The 16,865-nt window shown below is 47.0% G+C and overlaps 1 protein-coding gene across 1 annotated transcript in view; it reads right to left on the bottom strand.

The window, feature by feature from the left end:
* Kcnab1 (potassium voltage-gated channel subfamily A regulatory beta subunit 1) overlaps positions 1-11,198 on the bottom strand; it is a 312,155-nt gene extending 300,957 nt beyond the window's left edge. The window contains exon 1 of the mRNA XM_076867430.1: positions 10,927-11,198. Within this exon, the coding sequence (XP_076723545.1) occupies positions 10,927-11,198 (272 nt within the window). The remainder of the gene's footprint in view (positions 1-10,926) is intronic.
* Between the last annotated feature and the right edge of the window lie 5,667 nt (positions 11,199-16,865).

Here is a 16,865-nt window from a genome sequence, read left to right as displayed (position 1 = left end):
CCCCACCAGGCTGACTTCAGATCACCAGCCACAGCTCTCCTAGGTGCCCTCAGCCTTCTCAATGAAACAGGAAAACTGAGATCCAAGAGGAGAACCTAGACTCAGGAAAGTCTGGGCCAGTGGGTCAGGCTTTGAACGGGGACACTGTTAAAAGGACTGCCTTGTCCCTCCTTATCCAGGAAGCGGCTCAGCCACTGCTGCTGACCATGCCCATTCCTCCAACTGAGGCGGGTTTGGACGCAGCTCCCAGCCTCCTTTGCAGCTGAGTCAGTCCTGTAACTGAATCCCAGACAGCGTCACTTCTGCCCCCAGATGCCATTCACAGCTGGTCCATCTCATGGACCCTCAGGTGGCCTTCCAACCTCTCTGCCTCCCATCTGCCTGCTGGACCAAGGTCAATGTTCAGCTGTCAGAACTCTCATCATCCTGAGTGGACCTTCCTACTGCTTCCTACTGCTGATCAGACTTAGAGGTAAGACATAAACCTTCTCATGTCAAGCCACCGAGGTGTCAGGGTTCAGCAGCTACGGTTACCTTCGGAAGGCTTCTCTTTGTCAAGGGCAGCCCTCCTGGGATCAGCATCCAGCAGCCCTGCCTGCACTGGAAGCCAGAGCCAGAGAGCTGGTCCAGGGCCCAGTTTAATTTCCTGATGACTGAAGAAACATTTGGCAAGTTTCTCTTTGAAATTAGGTCACAATGTGTGTTCCAGTGAACACAAAACTCCCGCTTTCTCTTTCCTGACAGTGGAGATTTTTCTCTAAAACCAGAATGTTGGCATCTGTTGACATTTCGCCTACCCAGGGAAAGCAACCACTATCTCCAGAGGAGTGAGCTAGTGGTCCCCGGAACTGTGCCGTCTCCTCCTCCCTGGGAGCAGAAGCACATACTATAGCAACAACACTGCGGGACATTAGCACGTGCCATGTGGTGACAACAGGCTAAAATTGGAAAGACTTCTAATCTTCACGTCCTCTCAGAGTGCAGATGAGAGGGAGCTGGACAAGGACTAACTGGACGCCAACTTCTGAGGTTGAATGACATTAATCTGGTAGAAGTTGCCAGGCGGGGCCTGCCTGAGCTCTTACTTACTCAGCCCCCTGAGAAGTGGGGGAGAAGCTTGCAGAAATTCTGAAATCCAGAGTCCATCCCATGACCCAGCCCTTCACGTCCTCCCCCTTAGAGCTGCTTCCTGACACCCTCCTGCTGTCATCTGCCTTGTGCAGGGTGAGAAGCCAGGGCTCCAGGTGGAGGGAAAGGGGTCCCTCCATGTCCCAGCCAGGAGCCACAGGGTGTTGGGGGAGGTGTGTGTGACAGTACTCTAGTGACATCTCTGCAGTGGTGGACACTCAGCCCAGACCAGGGATGGGGCACCCTGTGGCGACACCTGCCACCTGGCTGTTCAGATCCAAGGGCTGGCTGTCTTGCTGCCTGCCTAGCCTTCAGGAGGATCTTTTCTGAGACTCAGTTTCCCTTTGTTAAGGGGATATGATAAAACCTCACACGCATGGGTCACTGGAAGAGTTCAGTCATGATGAGGCTGTGCAGTGCTTGATAGTATTCCGTAGAGTTGCTGACCCCAGGAGAAGGGAGCTGCCATGGTTTTGTCAATCGCCCAAGAAATGCTGCCCAGTCTGAATAAGTGTGGCTGTCCACCAGGAAGCAGTGAGGGCCACCACGCTCTCAAACCACACTCTGGCTGACTGAGAGCCGATGTCCCACGGCAGGTGTTAACAGAGATCACCCAGCAGCAAGTGCACAGTTGGCAGCAGTGCTCACACGTGTCCTAACTGGTTCTCAGGATCCTCTAAAGTGGGTCACCCAGATGCTTTGTCCCCCCTGTTGATGATGAAGTTGAGCTCAGAGAAGAGATGCAATTTTCTGAAACCCACACAGCCAGCCAGGGACAGAGAGGATCTATACCTCGTCCTCTCATTCTGGAGACCAGGGGAGAGGACACATCAGACAAGAGTTTGATCCATGTTAATCAGGAGGGACTAAGTTGGTGTGCAAGTGAAAATCCTGGAGGATCATGGCTCTAGGTGCTGCAGCGAGAAGCGGCATGTCCAGACGGCTTACTTGGGCCTAGGAGATCCCCCAGGCTCAGGTAGGTCGTCATCCAGCAAAGGGAGGGTGCAGAGGCGGCAGAGCAGGAGGTGGCACTCAGAGGGAAAGGTCCCGACAGCCTTTGCTGCTGGCCTGCCCAGGCACTGGGCTCTGTGCCGAAACGTGTATAGACCGTATTTCCCCGAATCCTCCCAGCTCCGGGATCGGCTTCTCCCCAGTTCACAGGAAGCAGACGGAGGTCCCAGGTCACAGAGATAGTAAGTGGTTGCATCAGGACTCAGATCTGGGCCAGTGTGACCTTAATATTAATTAGCCCCCAGTCTGGATGACCCTGGAGGATCAGAGGGGGCAAGATGCACAGCGTCCCTGACGAGTATGAGAACCGTGTAACAAGCTGAAGGACAGGTTATATAACACGACCGAGCTGTATAAAAATAAAGCTAAGCTTTGTAACTAAGGCTAAATTTGAAACTCACAGTGGGATGTTACCCCACCTCAGAGAAGCAGAATACTGCATACGCGGAGCAGGAGGGAGAAAGGCTGACCTTGGGCAGGGTGTAGAATAACCATGGTTCACAGAGGGAACCCAGAGTACCTCAGCACACGCAGCAGAGGGGTGGCTCAGGGGAGCTTTCAATCCCTGAATGGGAAAGAAGAAAAAGGAGCCACAACAGGCACCGAGTCATGGGGTGTCTGACCCAACGTCACCGTGGCCTCCAGCTGTGGAGTCAACGCCAAGAAGATGAAGCCATCGCTGTGCGTCACCCTGGGATTTCCACCCTATTCCTCTCTAAATTGATACACTTATTTTAAAACTTAGCTTTATCTTCTGCCAAAATAGCCTTGAATTCTTAGAGTTGGAATGTAAGTTATGTGTTTCTTCCTGATGTTCATGACGATAAATATAAACCTATAGAGAGTTGTACTGTCCACATGCCCCTCAAATCATCCAGGCACAACCAGGGTCCCAGAGCTTGGGAAATATGGGAAGCAAGCGAGGAGCCCTGGACAGGAAGCAGGAGACCTAAGTCTGGGCGGGAATTGCCCCACAGGTGGCCCCAGGGGAAACCAGGAGCCAGGAGCACACACATTACCCGGGGTGAAGGCAAATGAGATAATGCACGAGAAAAAGCGTTGGAGACTCAGCACCACATAAACGTAAAATAAAGATATTGTGTCCACCTAAAACTAAAAAATAAATAAATAAAAAAGTATCCGATGTTTGTGTGATTGTCTCTTTCTCATTAAGAAAGCATTTTTCAAAATCAAACATATCTCCTGGTCACCAATCAATTATTAAATAACACTTTAAAAATCAAAGAGATTCCCCCCCACCCCCCGCCCGCCAAGGAAGATCCTGAGTTCAAAGCTAGTCTAAGCAACTTAGGTCAGCCCTAAGCAACTTAGCAAGCCTCTGTCTCAAAATAAAATATTTAAAGAGGGGCTGGGGAATGTGGCTCAGTGGTTGAGCACCCCTGAGTTCAATCCCTGGTACAAAAAAAAAAAAAAAAAATCAAAGAGATTTTTTTCCTGCTGCTTCTATAACTGCAAAACAAAGCATCCCTCGTTTCCTTTTTTTTAAGAGATAGCACAGTTGCATGATTTCTGTAGGAGTCAGTGAGTAGGAGCTCTAGCCTGCCCTGAGCTGCAGGCTCAGGGCTGAAAGGAACCCCCAGGGGTGGGATTGTCCAGTCTCCTTCTGAAGAGGAGGCTCTGGGCATGGAGAACTTTAAAATCCTTGCCTATGGTCACTGGCAGAATGGGATTCTAATCAGGGCTCTAGGCTCCTCCACAGAACTTCTGCCTTTACAGGAGCCTGTCTCTGGAAAGGCAGAGACATGGGAAAGAGGAGTCAGATCTGGCATGCTCTCCATAACCCACTAACATCCAGCCGGGAAAGAACCCTACGGGCAGGTCAGACGACTAGATGCACATGCTGCCTTCAAGGTGTCCACCTTCCCTCAAAAGGAAGCCCATGCATATACACCAAGGAGATACGAAAAGAGAAACTGCCTCAGTTTGCCCAAGGTAACCATAAAAGTGCCCAGGGCCAGGGTGCCAGCTGAGACAAACCCCTGTGTATTTGGCTGCTCCTGGGGAATACTGGGGGGAAAGTCCTCCTCCAACTCAGCACCCTCATGGTCCAGCTGCAAAGAGTTCTTAAACCAAAGGACACCACCTTTCAGGTCCATGACAGCCCCACTACTCCTGCTGGGCTTCTGGCTACTAAGTCTTGTCCTGCTGAAGGTCACCTTCTCACTCCCGGCTCAATCACGCAGCGAGCTAAGATCTGCTCTAACATAGGAAATCATAGGCAGTGACCCAAAAAGTGTTCTTCTAGCCTGTGAAAAAAACCATAGCCATATAAAAATGTCCTCGTATTTCAATATCTCTGAAAAATAAATACTTCTTTGTGATCTTTGTAAACATTACAGGGAGATAACCTTAGGAAATTGTGCCTTCTCAAGAAAATAGATATTATCTTTCAGAAAAGGAAGAGCTGTCTCTATGACAAGAAAGTAATCTAATCAATATTATTTCCTAAGAAAAAAAATATTGGTTTAACCAATTTGGAGCCCTTCCATGGCCCCTCATTTTCACCCTGTGTACTCTACCCCTGATGCTGAACAGAACTCCTTCAAAACTAAAGCGACTTCCTGACATCTGCTTTTCTGCATCCAAAGTTTCCTCCTGCTGAGAATGGAAACGGAAAAGCTGCCCCGTGGCCCAGGCGGATGCCAAGGATAGGGATTCTAAGATGTTGGCTGGCCGAGCAGCCTGGCTAAACCTACCTAGAAATGTCATCATCTCTGTAGGACCAGTGGAGAAACAAATGAGCTGCTTCTCCCCAGTTTGGCCAAACTGCATTAAATTCATGTTTCCTTTTTACAGCATGTGCTTGTTTCATGCCAGTGAGGGATGGAACCCAGCCAGCTGGGGCCCAGGCAGGTTCCCTGGCTCAGTTGCCAGTAACAATGCCCGTTCACCCCGGCTCACCGAGTTCTGGGTCAAAGAGAACTGGGGTGCGAAGGGGGCCGGAATGGACTGTGGGAGAACACAGATGTCTCCCCTCAGTCCGTGGACTCGTCACACAGATTTAAGAGCAAAGGGTTCTTATATCCATTTATAAACTCGGAGTGAGTCTGATCCAGGAAGGGGAGGTGGCCCTAATTTTGGCAGATCTGGTGAGTCTCATGATAACAGCAAGGGCATGGGCTGTGCAGAGGGCCTTGGTCACACACTGGACTCGGTGCCAGGCCTGGCTCTGTGCCAGTTACCTGAGGCACTTGGTCATAACCTCCCTGTGGCACTGACGCAACCGTCACCCACCTGTGACGTAACCGTCACCCACCAAGCCCCACAGCTGCCACCCTGAACCCAGCAGCTGCTCCAGGTCTACGGCCTGAGCCCCCAAACCAGCCACCTCTCAAGCAGGAGGTGCCCAGTGCCTGGAGGTTGAGTGAGTGCTGATGGGTGCCCACCTGCCAACCCCAGGCTTCCAGAGGCCCGCTCTCTGCCCAGCGCTCCCTCTGCCAAAGCTAACACCTACACCCCATGACCCCGAGGCTCCACCTCCTAAGGAACGGGGGGAAGATGTGGCTTTATTACTTGCTTCATTATCTCCCCCAACTCCTCCCCTCTGCCTGAAAACGTCTATGGATCAGTTTTCTGCCCAAAACTTGCAGTTGGGTGTTGCATGACTACTGCTGTCCCCTCACCTCCCCTTCTGTGCCTCTTCTTAGAGTGGACCTCCAGCACCAGCTGGTCTCTGCCCAACTCCCAATCTCTGACATGGTCTCCTCTCCTCTTGTTCTCCTGGCCCCCCAGTACCCCCAGGATGCTCACAGGAGCCTGGCAAGCAGCAGCTCTCCTTCTTCCACAGGCCTGTGCCTCTGCTCCCTCCTCCTGCCTGGCCCTCTGCCCCAGTCCTCTGCAGCTTCCAAGTACAGATCCAGCCACTCTGGATGGGAACACTTGCCCGTTGCTTCTGAGTCATCTTTAGTGCGTGCCTTATTGCTCCTAGGCTGCACGCAGCTACATTCTGTGCATATTCATCTTCCTGTTACCTACGGGGCTGGGACCAACAAGATGCTCAATCAATGGCTGATTTTGATGTTCTCTGTAGTTTGCATAAACTTAGATCTTCTTGCACAAACTCAGTCAGAGCCTTCTAAGCCCTTAGATCGCAGGCCACCCTGTTGGTAGGAACTGAGCCCATCAAGACTCACCTTGGAGAACTGCCTGTCTTTGCACAGAACCACAGCCGGCCTTCTAGAAGGACACAAAAGTCGGTACTTTCTAGAAAGTCAAGCAGTTTTGGTAAGAGAGAGGAAACATCAGAAATGTGGCTCAGTATATAAATGTGGCTCGTTATTGTCATTGAGATGGTAGAAATCACTGTCAGAATACTAGAGCTAAATTTGCACTCACAGGTTTATCCTACTAAGTGTCCCCAGTAATTTTAACTTAATAGGTTCAGTCAGCTGTGGTTTGGGATGTTAATACTAATTTTTTTTTTTTTGTACCAGGGATTGAACCCAGAGATGCTTAACCACTGAGATACATCCCAGCACATTTTATTTTTTATTTTGCAACAAGATCTGGCTAAACTGCTGAGGTTGGCCTTGAACTTGCAATCCTCCTGCTTCAGCCTCTTGACTACTGGGATTACAGGTGTGCACCATTGTGCCCAGCCTGAACGTATTTTAAAACACATTGTGTTCCACCCCCAACACTCTTCTCCCAGGCAGGATGGTGATCCCCTAAATCCTTGAAAGGCCTTCAATAGGAACATATGATGGTCTCTCTGGAGCATCATCCGAATACCACAGGCCACTTGGCTCTCAGTATCACTCAGCTCTTAATCACCTTCATCACCTTCACCACGACCACACAGGGTCTGCATTTCATCCTAGAAAGTGTGAAAACAGCACAGGATTCTCTTAAATCACTTGTGTGTTAACTCGTTTAATTTTTACCTCAGTTCTTCACAAGGGCATTCATCTCCTTTTGCAGTTGAAGAAATTGAAACTTAAAAATGTTAATTAGCTTTCCCAGCAACTTGTTGGCTATAAAACTCAGTGCTAAAGATTCCACATCAAGATAGCATCGTGTAGAGAAAGGGCTGAAATGAGCCCTCTTGGATATTGCCAGTGAGCTGTTTGTTGAGAGAAAGCTTCCCGGACAGCAAGTGGACAGTGTGCGTTAAGAAAGGACAGAGATGTATGTGTGTGATGGATATAAATAACACATGCGCTGCCCCCCCACACTGGGCAGGGGTACATCCCCAACAGGAAACAGCCTAAGAAAATAACCAGAGAGACCGTTTTCAAAAATCTGATATAAAGATGTTTATTGTACTATTATTCATATAATGTTAAGTAGTAAACAGAAGAAGAATGGCTAAATGATAATATTGTCATAGATGCAGTCCTTAGAAAAGCTTAAATGGTTTTTAAGGTAGTAAAGTAGAAAACTAAATATAGTATGATTCCGATTCTGAGCTGGGAAAAACAGACCAAAATATTAGCAGTGTTGCCTTTTCTTTTTTACATTTTTTTTTCTGTTTTCAAAACATTCTGCAAAGTTCTGCTACTTTTTTTTTTTTTTTTTTTTTTGGTACTGGGGATTGAACCCAAGGGTATTTAACCACTGAGCCATATCCCCAGTCCTTTTTATATTTTATTTAGAGACAGGGTCTCTCTGAGTTGCTTAGAACCTCGCTAAGTTGCTGAGGCTGGCTTTGAACTTGAGGACCTCCTATCTCAGCCTCCCCAGCTGATATGCCAGCAATTCTGCTACTTTTTAAATCAGAAAAACAAATATTACTCAAAACAATGAAAGAAATTTAAATGATGTCCATGTTCCACAGGAAGTGAGAGGAAAATTAACCTTTCCTGCACCTCCTGCCCTGGCTCTGCACCGCTCCTGCTTGGTGCCAGGGATGAATCTCTTGAACAGCTTATAGGTACGTTTGCCCGACGCCTCTGAGGCAGGGGACAGTGTAAAGCTCATTATGTGAGATTGTTTCACAGCATAATCCAAAGCATGGCCCAGAAAGGGGTCAGAACTACTTACGTCCAAAGTCATGAATTCCTGCCCTGCTTGCTGGGATTTCATTTCTCAGATACACCAGGACTGCTGGATAACCCCCCCACACACACCTGTAATGCTTTCTTTGAATCATTTACTAACCCCCTTTGTTTCAAATACAGGTTACCATAGATTCTTGCGACGATCCTCAGATCCACAGAGCTAGAACAATCCTGCTGTGAGGCATTTGAATTCTCTCAGAAAGGAAATTAGAGTCCTCTAGCAATTCCTTACTGATGGCCATTGACTAGAGACCCACGGCTTCTTGCCAATAACAAACTTATAATGTCCATAAGTACTATTCAATGAGCTTCATATTCTATGCTATAAATAATGTTTCTCAGATGGACACATTTTAACATTATATAGGTTAATCATGTTCCTCTTCTGCATACAGGTCTGTAATGGAGATATTGCTCTCCATTCAAGCTGTTGGAAGAAACCACTACTGGAAGTCCAGACACTCTGCAACTTCTTGACAGCCAGTCTACAGCAGGGCAGCTTGGGGACACAAAGATTCTATAGCTGATATTAAAAAATTGAACACTGCCCCTTTTGTCATTGTCACTGTCCAGTGACCTAAGGACTTAACAGAAGTAGGCAGTTCCCACATTGGGGTGTAATATGAAAAGGAGCTGGTAATGGAAGAATCTCCTTAGTTTTCTAAGACATGCAAAAAATGAATTCTGCTGTAGATTTATCTGATTTGTAATTAAACTCAGTTCCACTATACACATTCATTTCCTCCGGAAACAATCACATTATGAAAATAAAGGAGGATGGGACTTTTTTTTGTTTCGGGTGGTGGTAGGTAGACAGGACCTTCACTTTCTTTCAACACACCCAATAACTATGTGAACACAAGGCTACTGTCAATCAATGATTTATCACCCCGCAGATTCCCATGGAGAATGTTGACTCTGGATCATGTCTTGGCCAATCTTCTGAACACAGGACAAGTAGTTATTGTTTAAGCAGAGAAGAGCAGATACTTATTTTTCTTACCTAGTTAACTTATCTAACACCCTACTCTGACTCAATAACTCCTGCCTCAGCGTCAGATAATAGTGTGGGAATTTTGTGGTCCCATGTTAGACAACTCAAGGGAAGTTTCTTGTCTAGAGTGTGTGGTCAAGGAATATGATGTGGAAGGTGACCATCATCTGGGCTGTCCTTTGCCACCTAATTCTTTTTCTCCAGAGGCTTTTTAATTACAGCTGTAAAGTTTATAGATAGGAAGTTGCATAATGACTTGAGATGAGCTATGCAGTGAGGTCCCTTCGAACACCAACAAGGTCTCTCAAGCCTTCTTTGAATGAGACTTCCTCTTCTTGCCCCCAGTGTGGGCATGGTGGCTTACACAGGAGCTTCAGACAAGTCACTCTGGCCATGAATACTAAATTTACTTCCCAGAACCTCACCAGAAAGTTTCCTTTGCTTTACTTTTTTTTTTTTTTTTTTAAAGAAAGTGTGAGAAAGAGAGGGAGAGAGAGAGAGAATTTTTTTAACACTTATTTTTTTTTTAGTACTTGGCGGACACAACATCTTTGTTTGGTGCTGAGGATCGAACCTGGGCCGCACGCATGCCAGGCGAGCGCGCTACCACTTGAGCCACATCCCCAGCCCTGATTTACTTTTTAAATGCTGATTTTTTTAATTGTGGCTTAGGCTTGGAAATAGCTATTTTATCACTGCCATAGAAAGGGAAAACCAAAGAGAGCTGAAGCATTTTGAAGTGCATTGTTCGACAATTTTTTTTTTTTAGTCTATGTGCATCAGTTAATTAGATTGTTGTATGTTTTCCTATAATTGTGAAATTAGAAATATCAAAATGGGGGCTGCCCAGAGCACACTGTATGCTTTCATAAACAAATTATGTCGCAAAATTTTTATGCTACCACAGTCTCCACAAAAGATGTTTTTCACATTCTGACCATTTCATTGAAATGATTTTTCATTTCTAATGGATTTTTTATTACCATTTAATGCAAATAGCTATTCTAGGCTTTATTTTCACAATAATTTTCCTTCCCCCAAATTATCTTTAATTCTTAAGAGTTTTGTTTTGTTTGGTTTGGTTTGGTACAAATTACAGGAAACAAGCTCAGAACATTTTACCTTATTACAATTGGATTTTGTGACATTATCTTTTCCCTGCATTACTTGAAGCTGGAGCTGAGAAAAGAACAGAAAGTCACCAGGGATTTGCCTTACATTTGGATCTTTTTTAGAAGCGCCTCTTTCTCCCCATGTTATCTGCACCACTAGGCTCTACTCTGCACCCTGTTGCCAGCCTAAACCCTCACTCAAATTCTCCCTTCACAATTACACACTTTTCTAAAAGGCCAAACATGTCTTTTTGGAAAAGTCCTTCCCTCATCCCCAGGTTCCCAAGGTAAAGGAAATGCAGAAAGATGGCAAAGTCTATTTCCTCTTTAAGGAGGGAGCATGTTCCTACAATCTCTGATTTTTCCTAAGGGAGTAAAAACATTCTCTCTGGTCCACTCCTGAGCTCCACTGTCTCTTTCCCCAGGGTGTTTTCTGAATAACAATCCAGAGAGCAGCTATTTGTCCTCTGCACCTCCTTCCTAAGTGGCCACACATTTGGAGGCGCCAATCATCTGCAAAGCAGTTAGAGCCCCTAAGGTTCCCGCATGGGAAAGACCACAAAGCACCCGCTCCACAGCACCTCCAAGTAACTTCTCCCAAAGCGCGCAACTAGCGACCCGCCTGCGCGACCCGCCTGCGCGACCCACCTGCGCGGCTCACCTGTGCGGCATGCCTGTGGCGCCCGCGGTGTGCTCGCTGCTCAGGTCGCACAGCTTTAGGTACCAGCTCATCTCCACTTCTCGCAGCGCTGCCAGTTGCCGCGCCCGGAGCTGGCTTGGCCCCGAGGGGCTGAGGCTGCTGTCCTTGCCATTGTCGGGGGTCTTCTTGGGCGATTTGTCCTTGCCCCCCGCGGGAAACCCAGACTGCCTCCTTAACTTGCTGCTGTCTTCGGAGAGATGGCCCCCTGCTGCCCCGGTCCGGGCCGCCAGCATCACGGACGTCCCCGTCTGTCTTCCAGAGAAGACTTTGAGTCACTGTCACCAAAGCACTTGGCTTTTCTGCGTGTGCCTGGGTCCTCTTGCCTGCCCCCACGCCCGCGCTCCCCGGCCTCTCCCAGCCACGCAGCTGTAACCGAGCCGGCGCCGGGATGAAAGCGGACCTCTCCTTCCCGGTGGAGCCACCTGTGACATGCCGGGACACCGCCTTCCAAAACAAAGCACCCTGACTTTCCAGTACTGAGGCTGCACTCTCTTCTGCTTCGTTCCACCACGATAACTCTGGACCTCAGACCATTAGTGGCCCAATTATATCTGATCATCATGTTCGGGTTGTAAACTATGCTATCCGGAGACTCTGCAGCCCTTCTTCATTTGAGTCCCTTTGGAGTTTAGAAAGTTTTAATGTGAATTTCCTCAAGTGAGTGTAAAAATATCCATGCGAGAGGAGGGTCATTCCTTTTGCAGAAGCCTTAAAATAAAATGACCAATTCCTTTGGGAACAGACTCTGAATGTAGGTGAAACACATAATCTAGATCAAGTGGCCTCTGACCCCTGATGTAAGAATGGTAAGCCCTCACAACTGGCCCTCCTGTACTTCTAATGATGGAAGGTGTGAGGCTCTTCTAATAATTAGGGAGGCTGAGGCCAAAGTTGAAAAAAGAGAAGAGTGGGAGGGAGTAGTAGGAGCCCATGCACACGTGTGTGTGTGTGTGTGTGTGTGTGTAAAATATGTATGCACACATGCGCCCAGTGCACATGAAAGCTAGCACTGCAAAAAGAAAGTTCAGCGCATGCCCCATGATTAAGATGCATGGGGTCCTCAGAGGTGCCCATGGATCTCACCTCTGTTCTAGCTCACCCACCTCAGTTATCTACCTCAACGGTGCTTGGTGGCTTCTAAGTCCAGCACCTGAATCAACCTAGGTCCTTCCCATATCAGCTGTTTCAAGGTCTGAGGGATGTAAAGAACTCCAATAGGTATGTGAAGTTCATGTCAGTGAAAAGACCACAGGTTCAAACTCATAGAGAGGCATAGGAAGGTCTCAGAGGCAAGAGAGGAAAGAAGAGCTCTTGCTGGAGGCATAGAAGGTCATCAGCACTTGAAAGCAGGCAATGTCTTTGAAGACCCTATGGCTCTTCACTAATCCAAACCAAGAACTTTTTTTTTTTTTTTTTTTTTTTTGTGGGAGGGTACAGGGGATTGAACTCAGGGGGCACACAACCACTGAGCCACATCCCCAGCCCTATTTTGTATTTTATTTAAAGACAGGGCCTCACTGAGTTGCTTAATACCTCACCATTGCTGAAGCTGGTTTTGAACTCGAGATCCTCCTGTCTCAGCCTCCCTAGCTGCTAGGATTACAGGTGTGTGCCACCATGATCAGCAAAACCCAGAACTTTTAAGGGACAGCTAAGTCACTGCATGGACTCTCTCACGCTCAGGGAAAAGCTGTTCATTCTAGGATTAGACCTGACCACAAACCAATGTTCAACCTGAATCAGGTATCAAAGGGCAGGGAGTCGGCTGATGGAAGAGTCAGAAGCCACCTGGACTCCAGGGAAGGGGAAACTTCTAACTCTAACTCATTGAAAGAAAGATGAAAGAATTGGGGCCACGTTTAAAAGCTGCCATGAACAGGTCAGTATCCCTGTTTTTATAGAGGAAACTAAAGCACAGAGGGGTAAGCAATTCATCCAAGATCACACAGCAGGTCAGTGATGGAGTTCGAATTCAGCTCAAGCAGTTAGAATTCAACTCAACTCCCAGGGTCGGTCTCACTTGAGTCTGTGGGGTCCCAGGAACCTTGGTACCAGCAGGTTTAGCCTCTCCCAAGTCTCTCCTTAACCCCATCCCATGAGTGATTGAGGAATTCTAGCAACATGGTCTCCATTTCAACAACGCTCTCCAAGGTGTAGAGTTCCAGGACCAAGGTCAAGCTCCTCAGTTTGATCTTCCTAGAGTTACGTGTCAGTAGGGGGCTCTGCAATGAAACTTGGGAGAAGGAGCCATGCTCATTCACCCAGCGTGACAGAAGGCTTCACCATCCCCTGGGCTGGTCATCTCAGGAGCAGCGCCATTGTGTTTAAGTTCTGCTCTGGAGTCAGGCTGCTTGAGTTGAATTCGAACTCCACCACTGACCTGCTGTGTGATCTTAGATGAATTGCTTACCCCTCTGTGCTTTAGTTTCCTCACCTATAAAAATAGGGATGATGACCTGTTCGTGGTAGCTGTTAAACATGGCCCCGATTCTTTCATCCTCCTTTCAGTGGGTTAGAGTGAGAGGTTTCCCCTTCCCTGGAGTCCAGGTGGCTTCTGACTCTTCCATCAGCCACACGTGGAGAAAACATTGCTAGGTGTTTTCAGAGAGGCCACGTGGCTTTCTGACAGCTTTCTGGAGGAAGCCAGCTGACAGGTAAGGAATCTGGCCCCTTACCACTGCCTGCTGAAGAGTCACACGCAGGTGCTCTGATGGTAGCCCCAGCTGGGCCCCCAGACAACAGCCAGCATAGCTGCCCACTGTGGGGGAGCCAGATGGGGAAAGGGGCATGTCGGACATGACTGACAGGCCTCCCTAGTGAGATCAGCCACCCCCACCCTTCCAGGAGCCCTAACCACACGACTGTGAGCTGAAGAAAATGGCTACCATGAAGTTCTGGGGTCATCCACTGAGCTGCAGAAGTAACCAGAACCCTACTTGTTCTCTTGTTATAAGCCTTTAGCAAAACATACGGAACACTTAGATCCATGTCTACCACTTAGATGACTACCACATTCCATGCATATTAACATTTATTCTCCAGATTGGATCCTAGAATCCAAATTTTTTGCTTATGTTTCCCCTTTGAAAGTTTGAGAAACTAAATAGTAGCTTAAACACTTTGAAGTACACATTTTTTATAGTAAATTAAGTAGTCGGGAGGGCTGCAATATCTAGCATATTGTAAACGTTACTATTTTTAAATGGAGCTGCTACATCACTATTTTAAATGTATCCAGTGGAATTTAAATCCTGTAGCTATTTGATATCTATCATCATCCATGTAAAAAATTCATGAGCAAGCTCTTCTTTAGCAGCTGGAAATTTTACATTCTTCCTTTTTTTCCCCTCCTGAACTAGTTTTTCCATCCCATCTCTCATCTCTATACATAATATTTGCATCCTTGAAAATATTTTACAGATGACCCTATCGAATAATTCTCTGCCACAAAAATATGAATTTAAATAAAAATTTTATTTTTTATGTCCATAATGCTTAATTAACATCTTAACAATTGAGTTAGCATGACAGCTGTCATTGGACTTAGTTGAGCAAAACTAGATTTTTATATATTTTGGTAAATTTTTGTTCAACATAAAAAGTAAAATTTTATGGATAGCATGTCTTTCAATGGTCTACATATGCCTAGGATTGTTTTCTCCTAAATGAGGTCACATGTCCACAGAGGAATAATTTTTGTTGGTAGAATGAGACAGGAGTCAGCATCAATTCCATTCTCCACACCTGATTTTTTTTTTCCATTTGTAAAGATACGTGTTCCAAGAAACCTCGTTTACATAAATGGATCAATGGATACAGAAGGCTTTATGGTCATAAAATCATTCAGGTCTTTGTCTTCTTGAATATATTCACCTGCTCGATTGATGATGCACCTGCCATTGACCCTGAGATGGGGGCTTCTAGAGGCTGTGGAAGGAGTCACAGGATCCCTCTGGCTCCTGCTCTGAGAGTGGAGAGGTCAGGCCGGACCTGGGGAGGGCAGGGTGGGGCAACTGCAGTGACCCAGGTGAAGGTGAGAGACGGTGGTGGCCAAGGAGGCCAAGTGGTCAGACTCTGCCTATGCTATGAAGGTAAAAAGGTAGAATTTCCCAGCAGTTGGTACCAGGAAAGCAGTACCTAAGCATACGAAGAGTTGCCAGTGGCCCAAGGACCCTGGCCTGAGCCCCTCCTGAGTCGGGAAGGAGGAGTGTCAAGTAGGCTGGCCTGCGTGGCTGCAGCCGGGAGGCTGTTTTGTACTTAGCCACAGACCCCCCCTTTCTGATGCCCTCCATTCTTCCCAGGCTCCCAGTTTCTGTCCCTTGTCATCTCCCAGTTTCTGTCCCTTGTCATCTCCCAGTTTCTGTCCCTTGTCATCTCCCAGTTTCTGTCCCTTGTCATCTCCCACAGTCTGAAGAACTCCTCGGACATTGTACATCACCAGCTTCAGTCTCCCTTTTCTGAAAATCCCTTTATTTCACCTTCATTCTTAAAGGATACTTCCCCCTAGGAAAGGTAAATGGGGAAGGCTGCAAAAGTTGTTTTAAAGCAACTAGATGACTATCCTTGGTTACAGGGATCAGTAACAAAGGGGGCATCTCCAGGGTTGAACGGGCAGTTCTCATGGAATTCCTCATGGAATTTTTATTGTTTTGTTTTTAGTACTGGAGATTGAACCCTGGGGCACTTTATCACTGAGCCTCATCCCCAGTTCTTTTTAATTTTTTTTTTTAAACAGGGCCTTGCTAAGTTATTGAAGCCAGCCCTGAACTTGCAATCCTCCTGCCTCAGCCTCCTGAGTAGCTGGGATTACAGGTGTGCTCCATCACATCCAGCTCATAAAAGTATTGTTTTGTGTAAGGTTGCATTGGCCTTTGTGCAAAGCTGTGGATTTGGCCAGGTCTTTAATGATAGTTGTTGTTAACATGCAAATATCTGTGTGGGCCACCCTCTACATGGCCCCCCAACTTCATTTTTTTAAGGATTTGACATAAATGAGTCCATTTGGATTTTGACAATTTTCACAAATCCTTGTGTGCAACATGTTAACTTCTTGCTGGCTATTTTCAATATTTTCTCCTTGTCTTTGGTTCTGATTAGTTTGACTATGATGTGCCCAGTTTTCCTTGTATTCATACGCATGGGATTTGCTAATAGCTTGACTCTATAAATTTCTGTTTCTCACCAAGTTGGAGGGAGCTTTGGCATTAGGTTCGCAGAGTCCTTCCTCTCCTCCGGGACTCCTGTAACAGGCACGTTAGATCTTTTGACATTGCTGCTCATGTACTTGACACGCTGTTCTTCTGTCAAGTCCATTACTGTTCTTCAGGTTGGATAATTTTATACATCTGTCTTCAAGCGGCTCCGTCATCTCCACTCTGATAAGAGCATCTTGTAACATTTTGTAAAATTTCAGGTAAGACCGGTCCTAGAAATCTCATCTGGGTATTCTCCAGAGCTTCTATTACTCTGACCTCTTATCTCTCATTCGCTGCAAGTATGTTTACTTTACTGCATCGAGTGTAGATACTGTAGCTGACTTCAGCTCCTGATCTGGTCTTTCTCTTTCTAGTCATTCCAAAGCTTCTCCCAGTGCACAAACCTGACAGAAAGCAGGGGAGAGGGGGAGCCAGAAATCTGCTCTAACAATGGCTCTCCCTTGCCTGAAACCCTCCAGTGGTTCCTGTGCACTGGAGGCTGATGTCCGACCCAGCCACTGGAGTTCAGGACCAGCTGTCTCCAGCCCAGCTCAGCTTCACATCCACTGCCACCTGCACGGAGAACACCTCCAGCTGTATGGTCCCCTCGTTTGCTCACTACTCCCTGTTTTCCATCCTCCAGGTGTGCCACTCCCCTCCTTCCCCCCTTCAAGGATGCTTTCTATGTGCCAATTCCCACGTCCC

Source organism: Callospermophilus lateralis, chromosome 10 (assembly GCF_048772815.1).
Source record: "Callospermophilus lateralis isolate mCalLat2 chromosome 10, mCalLat2.hap1, whole genome shotgun sequence".
NCBI lineage: Eukaryota > Metazoa > Chordata > Mammalia > Rodentia > Sciuridae > Callospermophilus > Callospermophilus lateralis.
The sequence above is the reverse complement of the archived record's forward strand: the minus strand, read 5'-3'. Positions and strand labels throughout refer to the sequence as shown.